Raw genomic sequence first — 16,080 nt, 5'->3', positions numbered from 1 at the left:
TGCAAAGTTCAGAAATGTGTTTTAAAACTAAGAGCTGATGAACTTCTTGAGACAGCCAGGTCAGATTGAAGGGAAGGGTAGTAGTCCTTGTCAACTGTTCTTTCACTTCAGAACTTACTTAAATGCTTGCACACATGCAGATATGCACCACCCCACCCTGTAAACAAAAAAAAACCCAAAAAAAACTCAAAAAAACCCCACAAAAATCCCAAGTGAAACTTGTATTTCAGTTTTCTTCAGATGTTTAAAGTCATGGAAAAACAGCAGTGATGAATATATAAGAAATGTTTTGCAACTGAATGTTGGTCCAAAAGAACAGCTTCTTGAACATAAGGATTTTTTTAATTTTTTTTTTTTCTTCTAAAGATGGTCACTGATTTGGTGTTATTTTTTTGTGTTTTGGTTTGTTTTGGTTGGTTTTTTTTTCAAGGTAATATTCTATTTTGGACAAGTTATAATTTGTTCATTTTCTCGTAAGGATGATGAGGCACTGGGATGGTTTGCCCAGGGAAGTTGTGAATGCTCCATCCCTGGCAGTGTTCAACACCGGGCTGGACAGAGCCTTGGGTGACATGGTTTAGTGTGAGGCGTCCCTGCCCATAGCAGGGGGTTTGGAACTAGATGATCTTAAGGTCCTTTCCAACCCTAACTATTCTATGATTCTATGACCCTTGACTGGCATTATGTTTCCACTTTTCCAAAGCTTCCAGGAAGTTTGTCATGTCAACTGAATACAGAAAAATACCTTGGTTAAGAGAGAGGAATTTGCCACAGTACTTCTTCTGTTGTAAATACTTCTAAGTAGTACACCTTGTCTTTTTTATTGGAAACTTAGGGGAAAAAAAAATAATCATCACGTAATCAAAAGGACAGGAAACATGGGGCTAAAACATATTAAAAGGAAATTTAATACTGGGGTGGGGGTTCGTCCTGTTTATTTGGTTCCCTGTAACACTGAGCTTTGCAGATGTTTGGAAATGTTCTGTATGTGTAAATGAAGATATTATAGCAGAACTTCTCTGGCCTACCTGTTGGCTATAGAATGGATGTTAATCTTCTGAAAATCTAGATTGGTTATTCAGATGTGAAAATACATGTTCATAAATCTTCAGAGCAGATTGGTTTGTATTTCAGGAAACAGTTATGCTATGTTTATTGGTAAACTTCGTATGACCCATTGATAAGGATATCAGTCACCAGTTGAGCGTAGTGCTTTTGTGTCCCATATTTAGGTTTGCAATGAACCTAGAGCCAAAATTCCCAATCGCATCTGCTTCTGGTTTTAACCATGCATGGGTATCCTGTCAGCAGAAGAGAAAATAACACATCTATTTTTAAGTTAGCTGGAATTCTGGAGGGACAAACCACCAGGTAACACTAAGCAGCTTTGGCTGAATGTGTGCTGTGGTCACGCCAGAGACAGCTGACCCTTGCTGAGACAGCGACTGCTGAGACGGAGCCCTTTGCTGCCACCTCCAGACCAGCTTGTGCTGCTGCCTGTTGAGAGCTCCGCCTTAGGAGCTTGGCTTGGAGTAAAGATAAAATTAGTATCTGTTCTCTTTGCATCAGGCAGTTTGGGGAATTAAGGCGCAGTTGTATGGGTGATGTATTTGTGATTTCTCTGTAGACGTACTCTCCTATAATAGTCAGAGTCTGAAGGTTAAAAACACTAGCTTTGGAACTGTTAATGTAGCAAATTATTTAACTAATTCATTCCTAGGACTGTATCATAACATTGGGATAGAAATTAAATACTGAATTGGAAATAGTTGCAGGAAATAATGTGTCAGAGCCTGTGCCTTTTTTAATTATTTTTTTTTCCTTCAGTAAAGCGATTTATGCATCATTAAAATCTGTAGCAGAATGAAACCTTTTCAGTTTGAAATATTACCTTGACGTTGGTTAGCTCTAATGCCATGGGCCACTGGAGCAGTTTTGAACTTTCTTTCAGATGACTTGCTTGTCCCTTGCCAGTTTCACACAGGCTCATTCAGTAACAATATTTTCCCATGAGTATTCTTTCTAAGGTTGTGGTATTGTTTATCAGGCTGGGATAGCAAGATTTTTTAACTTTTTTTTTTTTTTCCCTCCTCCTCATTTAAAGGCTCAAAGGAAAGCCATGTGGGGGCTTTATCTCTTGTGCTATGTGCTGTGTTAGCCTGTACAGCCTGTCTTGTTTGTTGAAGATTTAGTATCTTTGATCTTTCGTCAGTTAAAGATAGGGCAGATACTGACCCTCAAAGCAAGTATCGCCCAGCAGCATCACCCAGAATTTTTAGTTTAGTTCTTTTCTGTTGTTGGGGTTTTGACTTGTATGTTCACGAGTCAAAAGTTACAAGACTTTATTTAAACTTGAGGAAATAAGTAAATTAAAATATTAGATCTTGGTAAGATTACATAATTTAAGAATAGGTACAAAATTTAGGTCGTGTTGATGACAGTGTGGAACAGTGTGTGTTACCTCATTGGAAACTGTCTAAATACTGAATACAGGATTATTCTACTAGAAATTGGGCAATGCATGCTGCCTTTTTTATTTTCTGTTTTTTTTAATAGACTAAGTAGTTACCTTAATCTAGTCTAGATATACATAGAATAAGACTTCTTTGAATAGCTTCAGAGCAGGTGGCACATTATAAATGCCCAGTCATTGCATTAGGAAGACTTGTCATATTTGTCTCCAAATAGACCATTGTTTGTCACTTGCCAAGAGAGTATTTTATTCTGTGTTCTTGCCATGGATACTTAAGTGCTTCCTTTTATTTAGTGTTAACTAGAAGCTGCATTGTTCAGAAATTGTGTCTTTTTAAAGAATGATTCGTTGTCTGTGAATAAGAAGAGCTTCTGGAGCGTAATAGTGCTGGCACAGGCACACTCTGTGTTTAGAGCACATGACTGCCTGTGCTGTCTGCTCAGCATCTCTGTGAACTTTACAGTTTGCTGTAGGTTTGAATTGGTTTCAGAGAATGCATTTATTCAATAAACAAACAAAAAACCAAACAAATAAAACCCAACAAAACCTAAGCACAAACCCAACCCACAAACAAGAAGAAAAAGACCCCCACCCCCTAATCCCTGCAGTATTCATTCCATTTTATAATAATTACATGATGTGAAATTTCAGAAATAGTAAATAGTTTTTATTTTGTAATTTAAATTAGTTTGGATGTTTGAATAAATGTGCTTTCATAAAAAGCTGCTTTTCAAAATCTGCTTTTAATTATATGAAATGTTAAGATCTTGGAACCATGAATACAGGACTTCTAAATTGTGGTAATTGCTTATATTCTGATAACAAAAAAAAAAGCCATCAAACAACAACAGATTTCCTCATTTCCTTCAGATTATTTTGGATGAATGTAAGATTTGACCTTCTGTGACTGATTGTCTTCAAAATGGTTATTTTGACCAATGTCAACTCTTGAAAGGAATTAGTTGTCCTGTTACATTGTGTTTGGCTTTTGTAACATCTGAGGAATTACAAAGAAGGAACTGGACTGTATTTCTGCTGATTTTGAAAGAATTTTTTTCTGCCCTCAGACTTGAAGAAAGACCAGGTCAATTCAGAAGTTAACTACAGACCTCATGTTAATTCTCCAACAGAATTATATCTGCAGGTGCCCAGTCCTCCAGTAAAGAGGTAACTAATACTGGCATTAATTTACTGTGTAACAGTTTAATAATTCTGTTATGTGATAGTAATCAGTATTAACCATTCAGATGTTAAGATATTGACTATTTTTGACACAGTACCTTTTTTTATTTTATATAATTGATAAGGGTAAATGCTCTCTCTGTCAATGGAATCAAATAGCTAACACTGTTTTAAACCATCCTAGCAGAGCAAAGGGGTTCAATAGTTTTATGGTTTTACTTTAATATACTGCAGCAGGCAGTGATTAACTTATTTGTGGTTAGAGCAGTAACCCCATGAAATCTTGAGGAGTTTGCCTGGAAGGGGAGAAAGAGGTGATTTCTGTTTGGAAGCTGCTGCTATATACCAGTTGTTTCTAATTTGAACTGTAAGTGCTCAGTGCCTCCTAAAAGTGAAGAACCTAAATAAAAATTTGGCACCCAAAAGTAATACCTAATATTTGAAAAGTGGATGTATCAGTCTGAGTCAGAGATGTTTTGAAGAAAGCAGAGGTTATTTTTGATGTAGTCGTAAATGTGGAAAGAATTTTTCTTGCCTTAACAGGTATTGATGCAAACATTTTCTGGGGCACTTTACATTTCAAATGAAAGAAACTTTGGAGTGATTTAATATGACTTTTAATCAAATGGCTGTATGTTAAGCAGATTCCAGTTCTCTAGTCAGGTGGAATATGTAAGCAGTGTTACCAAGGCTGTCTTAAAAAAAAAAATCCTTGGGTTATAGGAGCTCTTTTATATGTTTTTAGGGACACTTACATCTTGTGTGGTTTTGTATTTCAGAGCTGAAATGCCTGAGACCAATAGGAAACTTTTCCCATCATCACCTCTACAGCCAATTCTTAAAGACATTGTGAAGTCAGAAAGTAGAAACAAGTCAAGTGAACAGAATTCTTCAGAGTGGCTTAGTCCAGACAAGTTAGAGAAGGTCAGCATGCCAATATATTGTGCAGATGGCGTATCCCACCCCTCTACAGAAAATGTCTGTGGAAGAAAGCTGATGAGCAACAACTTTCACTCCTCTTCCCAGCCGCAGCCTCATCACATAAGAATGTTTGGTCCCAAGGTGGGTTTGTCACCTTGTGTGCCACAGAACCTGTCAGAAAGGCCTATAGTGTTTCACTCTCACAGTGAGTATGCCGGACACCCACTCCGAAGGGTGGATGCTCTTTGGGTGCCTGAAGCAGTGTACCAGAATCTTCCTCCGCCTTTACCGCCAAAGAAGCATGCTCTGAATACTTTTCTAGTATCAGAAAATAACCTGGCACCCAGTACAAAGTCGACAGAGGTGTTGCAAAACGATACGTCGAGGCAAATGGGTACACCTTTAAAATCTGGATCAGAAGCAAGTGTATTTACAAATGAACAAAGGCTTAAAGAGCCATTTCAAGGGAATGAGCTGTTTGTTTATAAACCCGATTCTCCACCTCGCTTATCAGTTAATGATTTTTGGACTCTGTCTGAAAACTTTTTAAAGACAGGATCTCATCATACAGGACCAAGTGCTGGTTATGTGGATGGAAATGATAGTGTATCCCTAACGACTTATTTTTCAGTAGATAGTTGTATGACTGACACATACAGAATGAAATATCATCAGAGACCCAAGGTGTATTTTACAGACAGTGGAAGCTTTCACAAAGAATAGCATCCCCCATCAACTGGAGTAGAACTGAATGCTACATACCATGCTGCTCTTAAGCCCAGGCATTCCACATCCCGAGCAACGGTACAAGGCAAACGTAGACAGTGTACACTGCAGTAGATAGTCTTGGAAAAAAGAGTATCTGGATCTGACTTTGGTATTTCATGTAGCCTGTAAATGGGCACAGACATTAAGAGAGTGTGTAATAACTATGTACTGAGTTTACTGTACTTTGGACTGTAAATGAATATGCAAATAGAGGTGAACAGAGGAGGAGAGGTGCTAAACTTCGGGTTCTTAGATTTGTTACTCTGGTTGCCTTAATGCTTCCCTTTGTTACTCAGCTTGTCTTTTACACTTAATACTAAAAACAGTCCCTTTGAGTGTATACATCATACAGCAGTGGAATCAACTAGATGTTACTTTTTTTGTAACAAAATTTAGTAAGTTGCTATTTAAAAAGTGTTCCTTTGAACTGTGGTCACTACATGCATAGACTAACAAAAGGGATAAATATACTACCATATATAATGAAGTAAATGTAGTTATAATTGAGCAGTATTTGTCCTGATAGATAGTAGAAGGTGACATGGGGCTTTTTCAGCTGACTTCTCTGAGAGTATGTGCTTTCACAAACCTTCAAGTGTCTTTAATACAAGTTTACCCAGATAATTTCAAAGTTTTTATTTGAAAAGCTTTAACAAGAATTCTTTAGAAATGGTTGTTCTGTTTTGCAAGTGTTAAGTGAGATTTTTCAAGGAAACTGCAGAAATAGCATGTCCTATTAATACACCTGCTCTGTGTTAGTGTACATTTTAAAACATATTTATCAGATTTGTTCATACTTTAACTTACTAAAATTAAATTTAACCACAAACTACAAACTGATGTAGCAGAATAGGATGCTAATTTTAAAATACAGTTACCATGCAAGTATGAAAAGTTTAATTTTGTAAGGTTTTAGATATATTTGCTAGTTATGTTCAGTTCTGATTTATCCTACTATTGCATGCAAAGTCAGTGCTGCTGTTTATTCAGCTTCCTATGTCTCTTTTGAGCTTGACATTTCGAGCAATGTTTAATGGAGGTCAGACACTTGATTTTACTGATGCTTTTTCCTATGCAGAGCACTCCCACACACACGTATGTTCTCTACTTGGCACATCAGGCTGTCTGAACCTGCAGCCATTTAGCCTGCAGTGGCTGAGGGGGCTAGAAAAGCGGAGGTTCCTCTCTTCATCTGCCCTAGCACTCTGCCCTGCAGTTTTGGCAGCTCTGGCATTTGCCATGTCTTTTCTTAACCTGACTTATTTCAGTAACAAAAGTAGAGGATTTATTTGGCTTTTATTTGGTTAGTTAAATTGGTGCACCGAACTATGCAATTGTTCTGAGGCCCAGCACGTGGCCCAGTGACAGCTGGGGAAGAAAGCAGCAACCCTGGCTGTTCAGAATTACCTGCTGTGTGTTGTGGTGTCGGAGGGGTTTGGAGTTCTGTTTCAGTCTTGTAACACTGAACAATATGTAATTTAATGTCAGCAAAGACTGACACAATCCAAAAAGACTAAATTTTGCCATTTCGTAGTGTTAACTTCGGGTGCTGCTAGTTACATCTGAACATCAATGCCTTTTCATTATGAAAATAATCCAAGAAAGTTAAATATGCATAAGAAACACTTATGCTTGCACAGTTAGGAAAGCTTTTTTACATTTATAAAACTTACATACCTTATATGAGTTTTACTACTTCAACCAAATGTTAGCAATTGTTTAGCACAATTGTCCATGGTAGACATTTGAACAGTAGCTTTGGTGGTTCTTTGTCAAGGTCAGGGTTGGGTTGGTTTTTGTTGGGTTTTTTTCTTTTTCTTTTTTAAACTACATGTAACTTACAGTAGAACTGGAACATAATATATGCAACATAATCTCAGATTAATTTTATTTGTATCTTGGTCAATTGTTGTAGCACTTTGGGGAGGGGTTGGAGGGAGATCTAGGATTTGTAGTGCAAATAATCATGCGTGTATGTATGGCTGCTGGTAAACTGTAAAAAAAAAAAAAAACTTTTAAAAAATATCCTTTTATAAGAAAATCAGTTGAATACAGAAAAAGAACCCTGAAAATTTATCAACTTGGAAGATTCCTAATTGCAGTATTTTTGAGATATTTCAAAACCTGTAGATTAAACTTTTCTAGTTCACCTAGCAATGTTACATACTATACATAGCCAGTTAAGTAAAACTGCCCTCTGATACTTGTGTAAAAAAAAAAAAAAATAAAATAAATTACTGGCATTTGTAAATAATGTAAAATTTGTAAAATGTTTTGAAAAAATCTTTTATTTGAAATGACATTTTTATGTATTAATAGCACAGCAACAACTGTGAATGATATTAGGACACTTATTTTTAAACATGCATAGCAATGTTCATACTTGTGTACAATGAACAATATGAATGCCTATTACCAATACCAATGGATTTGGCTTCCAGTAAGCACAACTGGTAAATATGTTTTTAAAGTGGCTGTAGTAACATAGGTGTATTTCTAGTCTCCTTGCTTTGCTTGTACTGGTCTTACCAGACAACTTTATATGTGACCCATGTTTACCAGGTATTTAATTAAATAGACAGCTAACTGAGGCACCTTTGGTTTTATATTTGACTCTGCACTTCATGTATGTATGTACTTAATAGTTGGTAACTAATATGTGATAACTTGTTTTAACTTTTCTAGGGTGCCTGTTTATTTTTTTATAAATGTTCCCTTCCAGCTATAGATTTGTATAAGAGCCTAGACAATTTTTGTAACAGTAAAGACATTAACAAGTCTTGTAATTTATATATTTTTCAATCTTCAGAATTACTTTCTTGCAAAGTCCTGCTTATTCGAACTATCAGATAAAAATTTAATGTACCTTTCTCTCCTGTTCCTTTTGTATTCCACATTTAAAAAAATTAAAAAAAAAAAACCAAACAAAAACTAACCAAACAAAAAAAAAACCCTGAAACAATGGGCTTTCCAGAGCTACATTTTTAGTGACAGATTGATACTGCTACTAATGGTCCAAAGTCTTGTGGAGATGATGGTTCACTTACATTTTTTCAAACAGTAAAATTCAACTTGTGAAGTATTTCTTTAGTAAGCTAAATAGAATCATAGAATAGTTAGGGTTGGAAAGGACCTTAAGATCGTCAAGTTCCAACCCCCCTGCAGCAAGGCAGGGACACCTCGCTCTAAACCATATCACCCAAGGGCTCGTCCAACCTGGCCTTGAACACTGCCAGGGACGGAGCATTCACAACCTCCCTGGGCAACCTGTTCCAGTGCCTCATCACCCTCACAGGAAAGAATTTCCTCCTTATATCCAACCTCAACTTCCCCTGTTTAAGTTTTAACCCATTACCCCTTGTCCTATCACTACAGTCCCTAATGAGTAGTCCATTCCCAGCAATCCCTGTAGGCCCCCTTCAGATACTGGAAGGCTGCTATGAGGTCTCCACGCAGCCTTCTCTTCTCCAGGCTGAACAGCCCCAACTTTCTCAGCCTATCTTCATATGGGAGGTGCTCCAGTCCACTGATCATTCTCATGGCCCTCCTCTGGACTTGTTCCAACAGTTTCATGTATTTTTTTATGTTGAGGACACCAGAACTGCACACAATACTCCAGATGAGGTCTCACAAGAGCAGAATAAAGGGGCAGGATCACCTCCTTCGACTTGCTGGTCACACTCCCTTTTGATGCAGCCCAGGATACAGTTGGCTTTCTGGGCTGCAAGCGCACACTGCCGGCTCATGTTCATATTCTCACCGACTAGCACCCCCTAGTCCTTCCCCGCAGAGCTGCTCTGAATCTCTTCTCTGCCCAGCCTGTAGCTGTGTCTGGGATTGCTCTGACCCAGATGTAGGTTTTGTATCTGTGAAATGCATAGGGTAATCTTAATTCCATAATCCTACAGCCTTGGGTAACTGATTGATTAGTTACACGAGCTGTTTTGCTACCTTATGCTTTATTATGGATAAGTGAAATTTGTTCTGATGTATATATTCACAGGCTTCAGGAGCATATAGAATAGCTTGTGCCCAAGGCACCACACAGCCTGCACTTCATTAGCTTTAAGTTTTTTTGAGTTAAGTAAAACCTTGCATGCCAGATCTGGCTGAAGGAGAAAGTTAAATTTCCGTATATCTCCTAATAGTTTAGTTTTCTAAAGGATATTTAGACTTGCACACCTGTCTTCCTTACCAGAAGAGAAATGGAGCAACAGTACTTCCCTAATAGGTTATTCCCTTGGGATTTCCCTGGTGAAATCATGTTAGGGAAAAAGACGGGGGGAGGGAAAAACAAAAAAAGTGAGCTAACTGTAACACCTGTTTTTCTGTTGGTGATAATGCAGTTGAATTTTACTTTTATAATCAGAAACTAGTATTCACGAGGGAAAAATACTCAAGAAAACTGCACCCCTTCCTTCATCCATAGCTGAAGACTAATGAGGTATAAAGCCTGCTCCATGTGTTTACCTTCCTTTTCTTCACTGGAGAATACAAGAGACTCCTTAATCTAACACAGGAAATTTTGATGTGCACCTGAAGTTTAAACCTCTGTCCACTTAAAGTCATCCATGGAGGGTACTTTGCATATCACCTGCTAGCTATTCAAGAAGGCTGCTGACAGAAGGTTGCTCTTTCACTCTTTATTTCAAAGAAAATCAGAACCTGGTTTACCTTAATTAGTACAGTAGGCTGCTACTGCTGTTAAACACTAGCATGTTTCAGAAGGCAGAGTAACTGCTGCAGTAGAAACACATAATTGAAAATCAAACAGCATCAAACCCTTATGATTATCTTTCTGAAAGTAAACCAGTTGGGCAAGTTTCCTCCACCGAGGGAAAGGGTCTGAGTTCCACAGACTGAAGTTGTTAGAGCTGGATTTTATTCTCAGCCATTCTACAGTCTGTCCTTTCAGTTGATTTTATTCAAACAGCATGGTTATTTCTCTCTGCTTAACAAACTTTTAGGTACTAATTACAGAAGTATAGTCAGGCTGTCATACGTGACCCTTAGGACACAGTTCAGAACACAGAAACAGGATACAGGTAAAAACCTGAACTGTAATACTTGGGATACAGCCACAGGTATTGTATGTGCATTACAATACGATACAGATGTACGTAATGTATGTGTCTAATATATATGCTTCCTGCATTCAAGGGGAATAGTGTTCCCTGCTGTTTATACTGCACAAGTGGGCCTCCTCTTCCTCTGGTTGTTTCTTAAGGTGCATCCTGTGATTAGACTGTGGCTGTACAGGGAACAGAAAAGCCGAGGTTACTTTTGCAGTACTACACAACTCCTTTCAAAGATACAACAAACATGAGAAAAGCATCAAGCATACTTTCTGATCCAAGACCTGATACTTTTTTTTCTTCTTCTTCTGTATTAGCACAAACAAGAAGAACCCAACCTGCTGTTTTGAAATCAGTTTTACGTTTCTTTCGGGGTATTTGTGTTCTCTAGGCCTTTTGAGGCTGGGCAGGGACAGGAAAGGCTGCGCCCAGGAGCCGCTCCCCAACTAGCAGCGGTATCTTCACCCGTGGGCGCCTCGGCGACGCACGGCGGGCCGTCCAGCTGCTGACAGCTGCAGCTCCCCGGCCGCCAGTCACACCCTGGCCGTCCGCCCCGAACCGGCTCCTCAGCGCAGCACCTGCTCGCTACGGCTCGCCCTAAAAAGTTAGGGGGAAGCCCGCGACGGACCGGGAGCTCCCCGCTCCGCTGCGAGCCGGCCGGGAACCCGACCGGACGCATCCGCTCCCCGGCGGCGGCTGACCTGGGCCCGGCATCTTCAGGGCAGCAAGTAGATGACCACGAAGAGCGCCAGGTCGAAGAGAAGGAAAAGCCACAAGTCCAGCCAGTAGGACTGCCCCAACAGCGACATCGCCTGCACCCGGCCGCCATAATTCGCCGCATCCCCCTGCTCCCGCCGCCTCGCTTCCGTCTCCATGTCCGGGAGGGTCGCCTACCAGGACGGAGATACCCATCGCGCAGGCACCAGCTGTACTTCCGGGTAGGCAACCAATGGGAATGAAGCGCACGTATCTCCGTCACGCCCTGCGGTTAACAAACGCCGGTAGCACTTTTGTCGCCTTATGTCAGCGTCGCGCTTACGTTCTGCGGAGGGTGGGGGTCGGGCGGAATTAGTGGTCGATCGGGTGTGTGTGCGGTGGAGTCTGCGTCATTGTCCCTGTCGCGACCCTGTGGCATGGTGGTGTTTGTCCCTTTCTGCAAGCACGGCTGCTCTGCGTCCCTCGCTGCTGTCCTGGGAGTTGCTGCCGCGATGGGTACTTCCACCTCACTGTTGAGTGGCTAATGGCGGTGACCGGCCGGGGTCGTATGGTAAAAGCAGTGGCCATGGAGGAAACTCCTGCTTCTCTTGCCAGTTCTCGGAGAAGCGCTGCCTGTGGAGGCTGAGTTGGTGACTGACGTTTCTGTGGTAGTACTTGCGTACCACTGGTTGCCTCTCCCTGACAGGGCTCTCGGCCGGGGAGACAGGTCTGGAGAAAAGCAGGTGGGTCCTCTCAGACCGTGTTGGTTTTGTTCTGTGAAGCTGTACTGGGGCTTGTGTGGAAATAGACATTCACAAGTGCCTTCTGATACGGTTTCTTGGAGAGCCAATGATGACCTGGAAGAAACTAAAAGACTTTTTTGAAAATCCTGATGTAAAGAAGTTGAGGAAAATTCAAATCGTTCCAAGATGTTCTTCCTGTCCCTAAAGGTTAGGTTGCCTGTACACCCACAGCAAACAGGAAGGTTCATGTAGATAGTGTATACTGTGTGCTTTATTTACTCAGTACATTGCTGCATGAGAACTTAAAAAATTAATGAAGTTGCACAAGTTAAACTGCATAACCTGATGCTGTGCTCATTGTTGGGGTGTGCTACCCTCAGTCAGCCAGTACTCAGCATTGAAAGGACTGCAGTTATTGTGTTCTGAAGAAAGACCACCAACTTAGGACTATACTAAGAAACCCTGCTTCCTTAATGCAGCTATTAACAGTCTTTTAGCCTCATAGTAAAGAAAAAGGTAGTACTTGTTACAGAATGCAGAGCAAGTGTATCTTCCCAGTTTAACTTCTCATAAGCATGCACTTAGGGGTAGCTATTTTCCTTAGTAGAGTTCTATCATTAGAAATAAGGATGACCTTAAATTATGTAGTTAAGTATCTGCTAAGTGTGGGGGTTGGAATGTATCGAAACTGACAGAGACCATGGGAAGGAGAAGCTACAGCAGACAATTAAGAATGATCATGGACAGGAGGAACCGCAGAAGGCAATTAAAGAGTGACCCGTCCCTGACTGGTACTTGGAAGACGTTGGAACTGGCAAGGAATAGGGACGTCAGAACTGGGAAGAGGATGTTGATAAGAAAATCAGATAGACCTTTCACCTGATGTAATCACAAGGCAGACACAGATGTGCTTGGCTAATTGCTTGAAAGTGTATAAATATCATGTAATCTTTGCAATAAATGATCCAGCTTGCACTCTATCTCTGGGTCCGTGCCTCCATCCTCACAAATGGCGCCCGAACAGGGACTAGACAGAGAGCCGTGACTCGACGACTGGTGAGGACGCCCAGCCAAACTCCGAAAGGCTGCAACACTTAACTGATACCTCTGACTGAGGTAAGTGGCTGGGAACGGGAACATGGGAAACACAGTATCCCCCGAGCACAAATTGGTGTACAGAGTATTAGTAAAATTCCTAGCAAAGAAGGGGATTACTGTAAATGAAGATAAACTGAAAGACTTATTAATATGGGCCTTAGCCCATACCCCAGAGGCAACATCCTCTAACATTTATCAGATGGGAGTGTGGACAAGACTGGGGTCTGCCTTTGGGATGCCGCCACAAGGGATGGTGCGGCAGCACCCAAATTGTTGCGGATATAGCGCTCAGTCTATGAGGCGCTTGACGGGGCAGTACAGGAAGCATCAACACCATCAACCCTTTCTGTCCCAACAAACGACACTCCTTCTGTCTTTGCAAACACCATACCAGACCCTCTCGACCCAGGGCCAGTGGACCCAGAGACTGAGCCAGATCTCTTCCCACCCTACTCTGATGTTTGTTGTTGTGCAACCTTGCCAGTGCACACGGGCACGCGCCCTGCAGGGCGCGTGTCGGTGGGGAAATGTCCGCAGGGAGGCTGAAGCAGAAGGAGGTACAGAGTGTCTGAAAGTGCTCGCTATGCCTGTTCTTTTGCGCGCGAATGGGGCGGCAGAATGGAAAGGATTTCAGTGGGGCCTGATTAAGGCGATTTGGCATGGTGTCAAGGAGTCTGGGCTCCACTCACCATACACGAAGGGTCTCATTCAGTCAGTTTTTACCACTACTTTGATGTTACCCAATGACTGCCATACTTTGGCACAAATAATACTGACCCCAACCCAGCACATGATGTGGAAGCAGGCCTGGAGGGATAATTGTGAGCGTGTTGCCATGGAAAATGTGGGGCGTCAGCAGGAGGATCCCCTGTACAGTATCGGGCCGGATGTCTTGTTGGGCGAGGGACTCTTTCGCGAACATAATGTGCAGTTGCGAATTGTTAGAGAGGCTTTGATTCAGGGGCAGAACAAAGCGATGAAGGCCATATTTAGCCTCCTGAGGGTCATGGGGGTGGCTCAAAGTCTTTCACCACTATAAAGCAAGAAGCTGGCAAGCCATATATGAGATTCATCGATTGGCTGCACGATGTGTTAGAGCGGCAGGTCGAACACCCTGAGGCCCGCCAGATACTTTTAAAAGACATCGCAGTAGCCAATGCTAATATTGATTGCAAAAAGGTTCTTGAGTCGCTGCTAGCGGCTAACCCAGATGCATCTATTCCCCAGATGGTGGAGGCTTGTAATGTAGTGGAAACCCAAACATGGCAAATGCAAGCTCTTAACGCAAGCTTTTGCTGCTTGTCAGGTACAGGGAGCCTGTTTTTCTTGTGGCCAAATGGGCCACCTGAAATGGGATTGCCCGAAGGGCCCCCCAGTATGCCCAAGATGTGGAAAAGACAAACACTATGCCAACCACTGCAGGTCACGATATGTGTCGTGGTTTAAACCCAGCCAGACAGCTTTCACTCACTCCTCCTCCTTCTTGCCCACCCCCCCTACTCCCGGAGGGACGGAGAGGAGAATCGAAAAGAAATGCAACTCCCACAGGTTGAGACAAGAACAGTTTAGTAACCAAGGCACAACACAAATCACTACCGCCACCACCAATAACAGCAATAACAAAGGAAATAACAAGGGAAGAGAACACAACACCCCATCACCAGCCAACCGACAACTTGCCCCCCCAGCCCGACCAAGCACCAACCAATACCTCCTCCAACCCTGCAGGCCCCCCAGCCCCTCCAGCCAACTCTCAGTTACCTCCTGGGCATGATGTGCTGTGGTATGGAATACCTCTTTGGTCAGTGTGGGTCAGGTGTCCTGTCTCTGCTTCCTCCCGGCTTCCCCTCCTCCCTGGCAGAGCATGAGGCCCACAAAGTCCTTGGCCAAACTAAAACATCATTGTTTTTCAGCTCTGTTCCCAGCTGAAAGTCAAAACACAGCACTGCACCAGCTGCCAAGAAAGAGAAAAATGACTGCTACTGCTAAACCCAGGACAATATGATAGGAAGGAAAATTTCTACCTGAGTCCCAGGGAGCGGGAAACCGATATCGAAGCGCCAAGGGGAAGGGCACAAAGATAACAAGTGTTCCCCAGGGCCCCCAAGGCGCAAAGATGTGGGCAGGGGTGGCAGCTGCCAACTCAGAGCAGCCACCTGAGGCAGCGCCGGGTTGGACTTGGCCACCTCCCAGCCCACACACTTAGTGGATTTGAAGCTGGTAACTGTACCCACTGGAGTGTGGGGGCCCTTGCCGGAGGGGCATGCCTTACTTTTGGGGCGCTCCTCCACCACCCTCATGGGCCTATTTGTGCTGCCAGGAGTCATTGATACAAACTATAGAGGGGAAATAAAAATCATGGTATGCACCCCCTGCCCCCGTGTTTTATACCGGCAGGATCTTGCATTGCCCAACTCATCCCATTTTGTGCAATTCGAGATGCAAGTCGAAAAACTTTAACTGACTCCCAAAGATTAGAAGAGGGTTTCGGCTCCACTGGAGCCCCAATGATTTATTGGGCTGAAGACATTAAGACAAAAAGGCCGATGCTCAGTTGCACAGTCCGCAGTTCTACTAATCAGGAAGTGACTATCATGGGTCTGATAGATACAGGCGCAGATGTTACCATCATTGCGGTTCAAGATTGGCCTTTGCATTGGGATTCAGAACTGACCCACACCTCGGTAACTGGGGTGGGCGGTCCTATCAGTCCTTACCAGAGTAAATCTTTGATATTGGTTGTAGGTCTTGAAAACTGAGCGGCAATTCTTAAGCCCCTGATCCTCCCAATTTCGGTAACGCTGTGGGGATGAGACGCAGTATCCCAATGGAGCATGCGGCTACAAAATTTTGCCTAGAAGCCACTGATGGGCAACCTACCCTGAAAATGACGTGGCTCACGACTACACCTGTTTGGGTTGATCAGTGGCCTATGACTGCAGAAAAACTGCGGTATCTTAACAATCTCGTAACTGAACAACTGCAGCTAGGACATGTAGTCCCAACCCACAGCCCTTGGAATACTCCAGTCTTTGTTATTCAGAAAAAGTCAGGAAAGTGGAGGCTTTTACAGGACCTCCGGGCTGTGAACGCTGTTTTGGAAGATATGGGCCCCTTACAACAA

At 42.4% G+C, this 16,080-nt stretch overlaps 1 protein-coding gene across 2 annotated transcripts in view; it reads left to right on the top strand.

Moving 5' to 3' along the window:
- USP53 (ubiquitin specific peptidase 53) overlaps positions 1-5,848 on the top strand; it is a 38,156-nt gene extending 32,308 nt beyond the window's left edge. For both annotated transcript variants that reach the window (XM_061372124.1, XM_061372122.1), the window contains 2 exons: positions 3,541-3,640; positions 4,435-5,848. In XM_061372124.1, coding sequence (XP_061228108.1) covers positions 3,541-3,640; positions 4,435-5,299 — 965 coding nt within the window. In that variant the 3' untranslated portion in view covers positions 5,300-5,848. The remainder of the gene's footprint in view (positions 1-3,540; positions 3,641-4,434) is intronic.
- Positions 5,849-16,080: the final 10,232 nt, after the last annotated feature.

Source organism: Neopsephotus bourkii, unplaced genomic scaffold, assembly GCF_033783945.1.
Source record: "Neopsephotus bourkii isolate Nb327-2 ecotype Australia unplaced genomic scaffold, CSIRO-AGI_Nbou_v1 NB_1598, whole genome shotgun sequence".
In the NCBI taxonomy this organism is placed as follows: Eukaryota; Metazoa; Chordata; class Aves; order Psittaciformes; family Psittacidae; genus Neopsephotus; species Neopsephotus bourkii.
The sequence above is the reverse complement of the archived record's forward strand: the minus strand, read 5'-3'. Positions and strand labels throughout refer to the sequence as shown.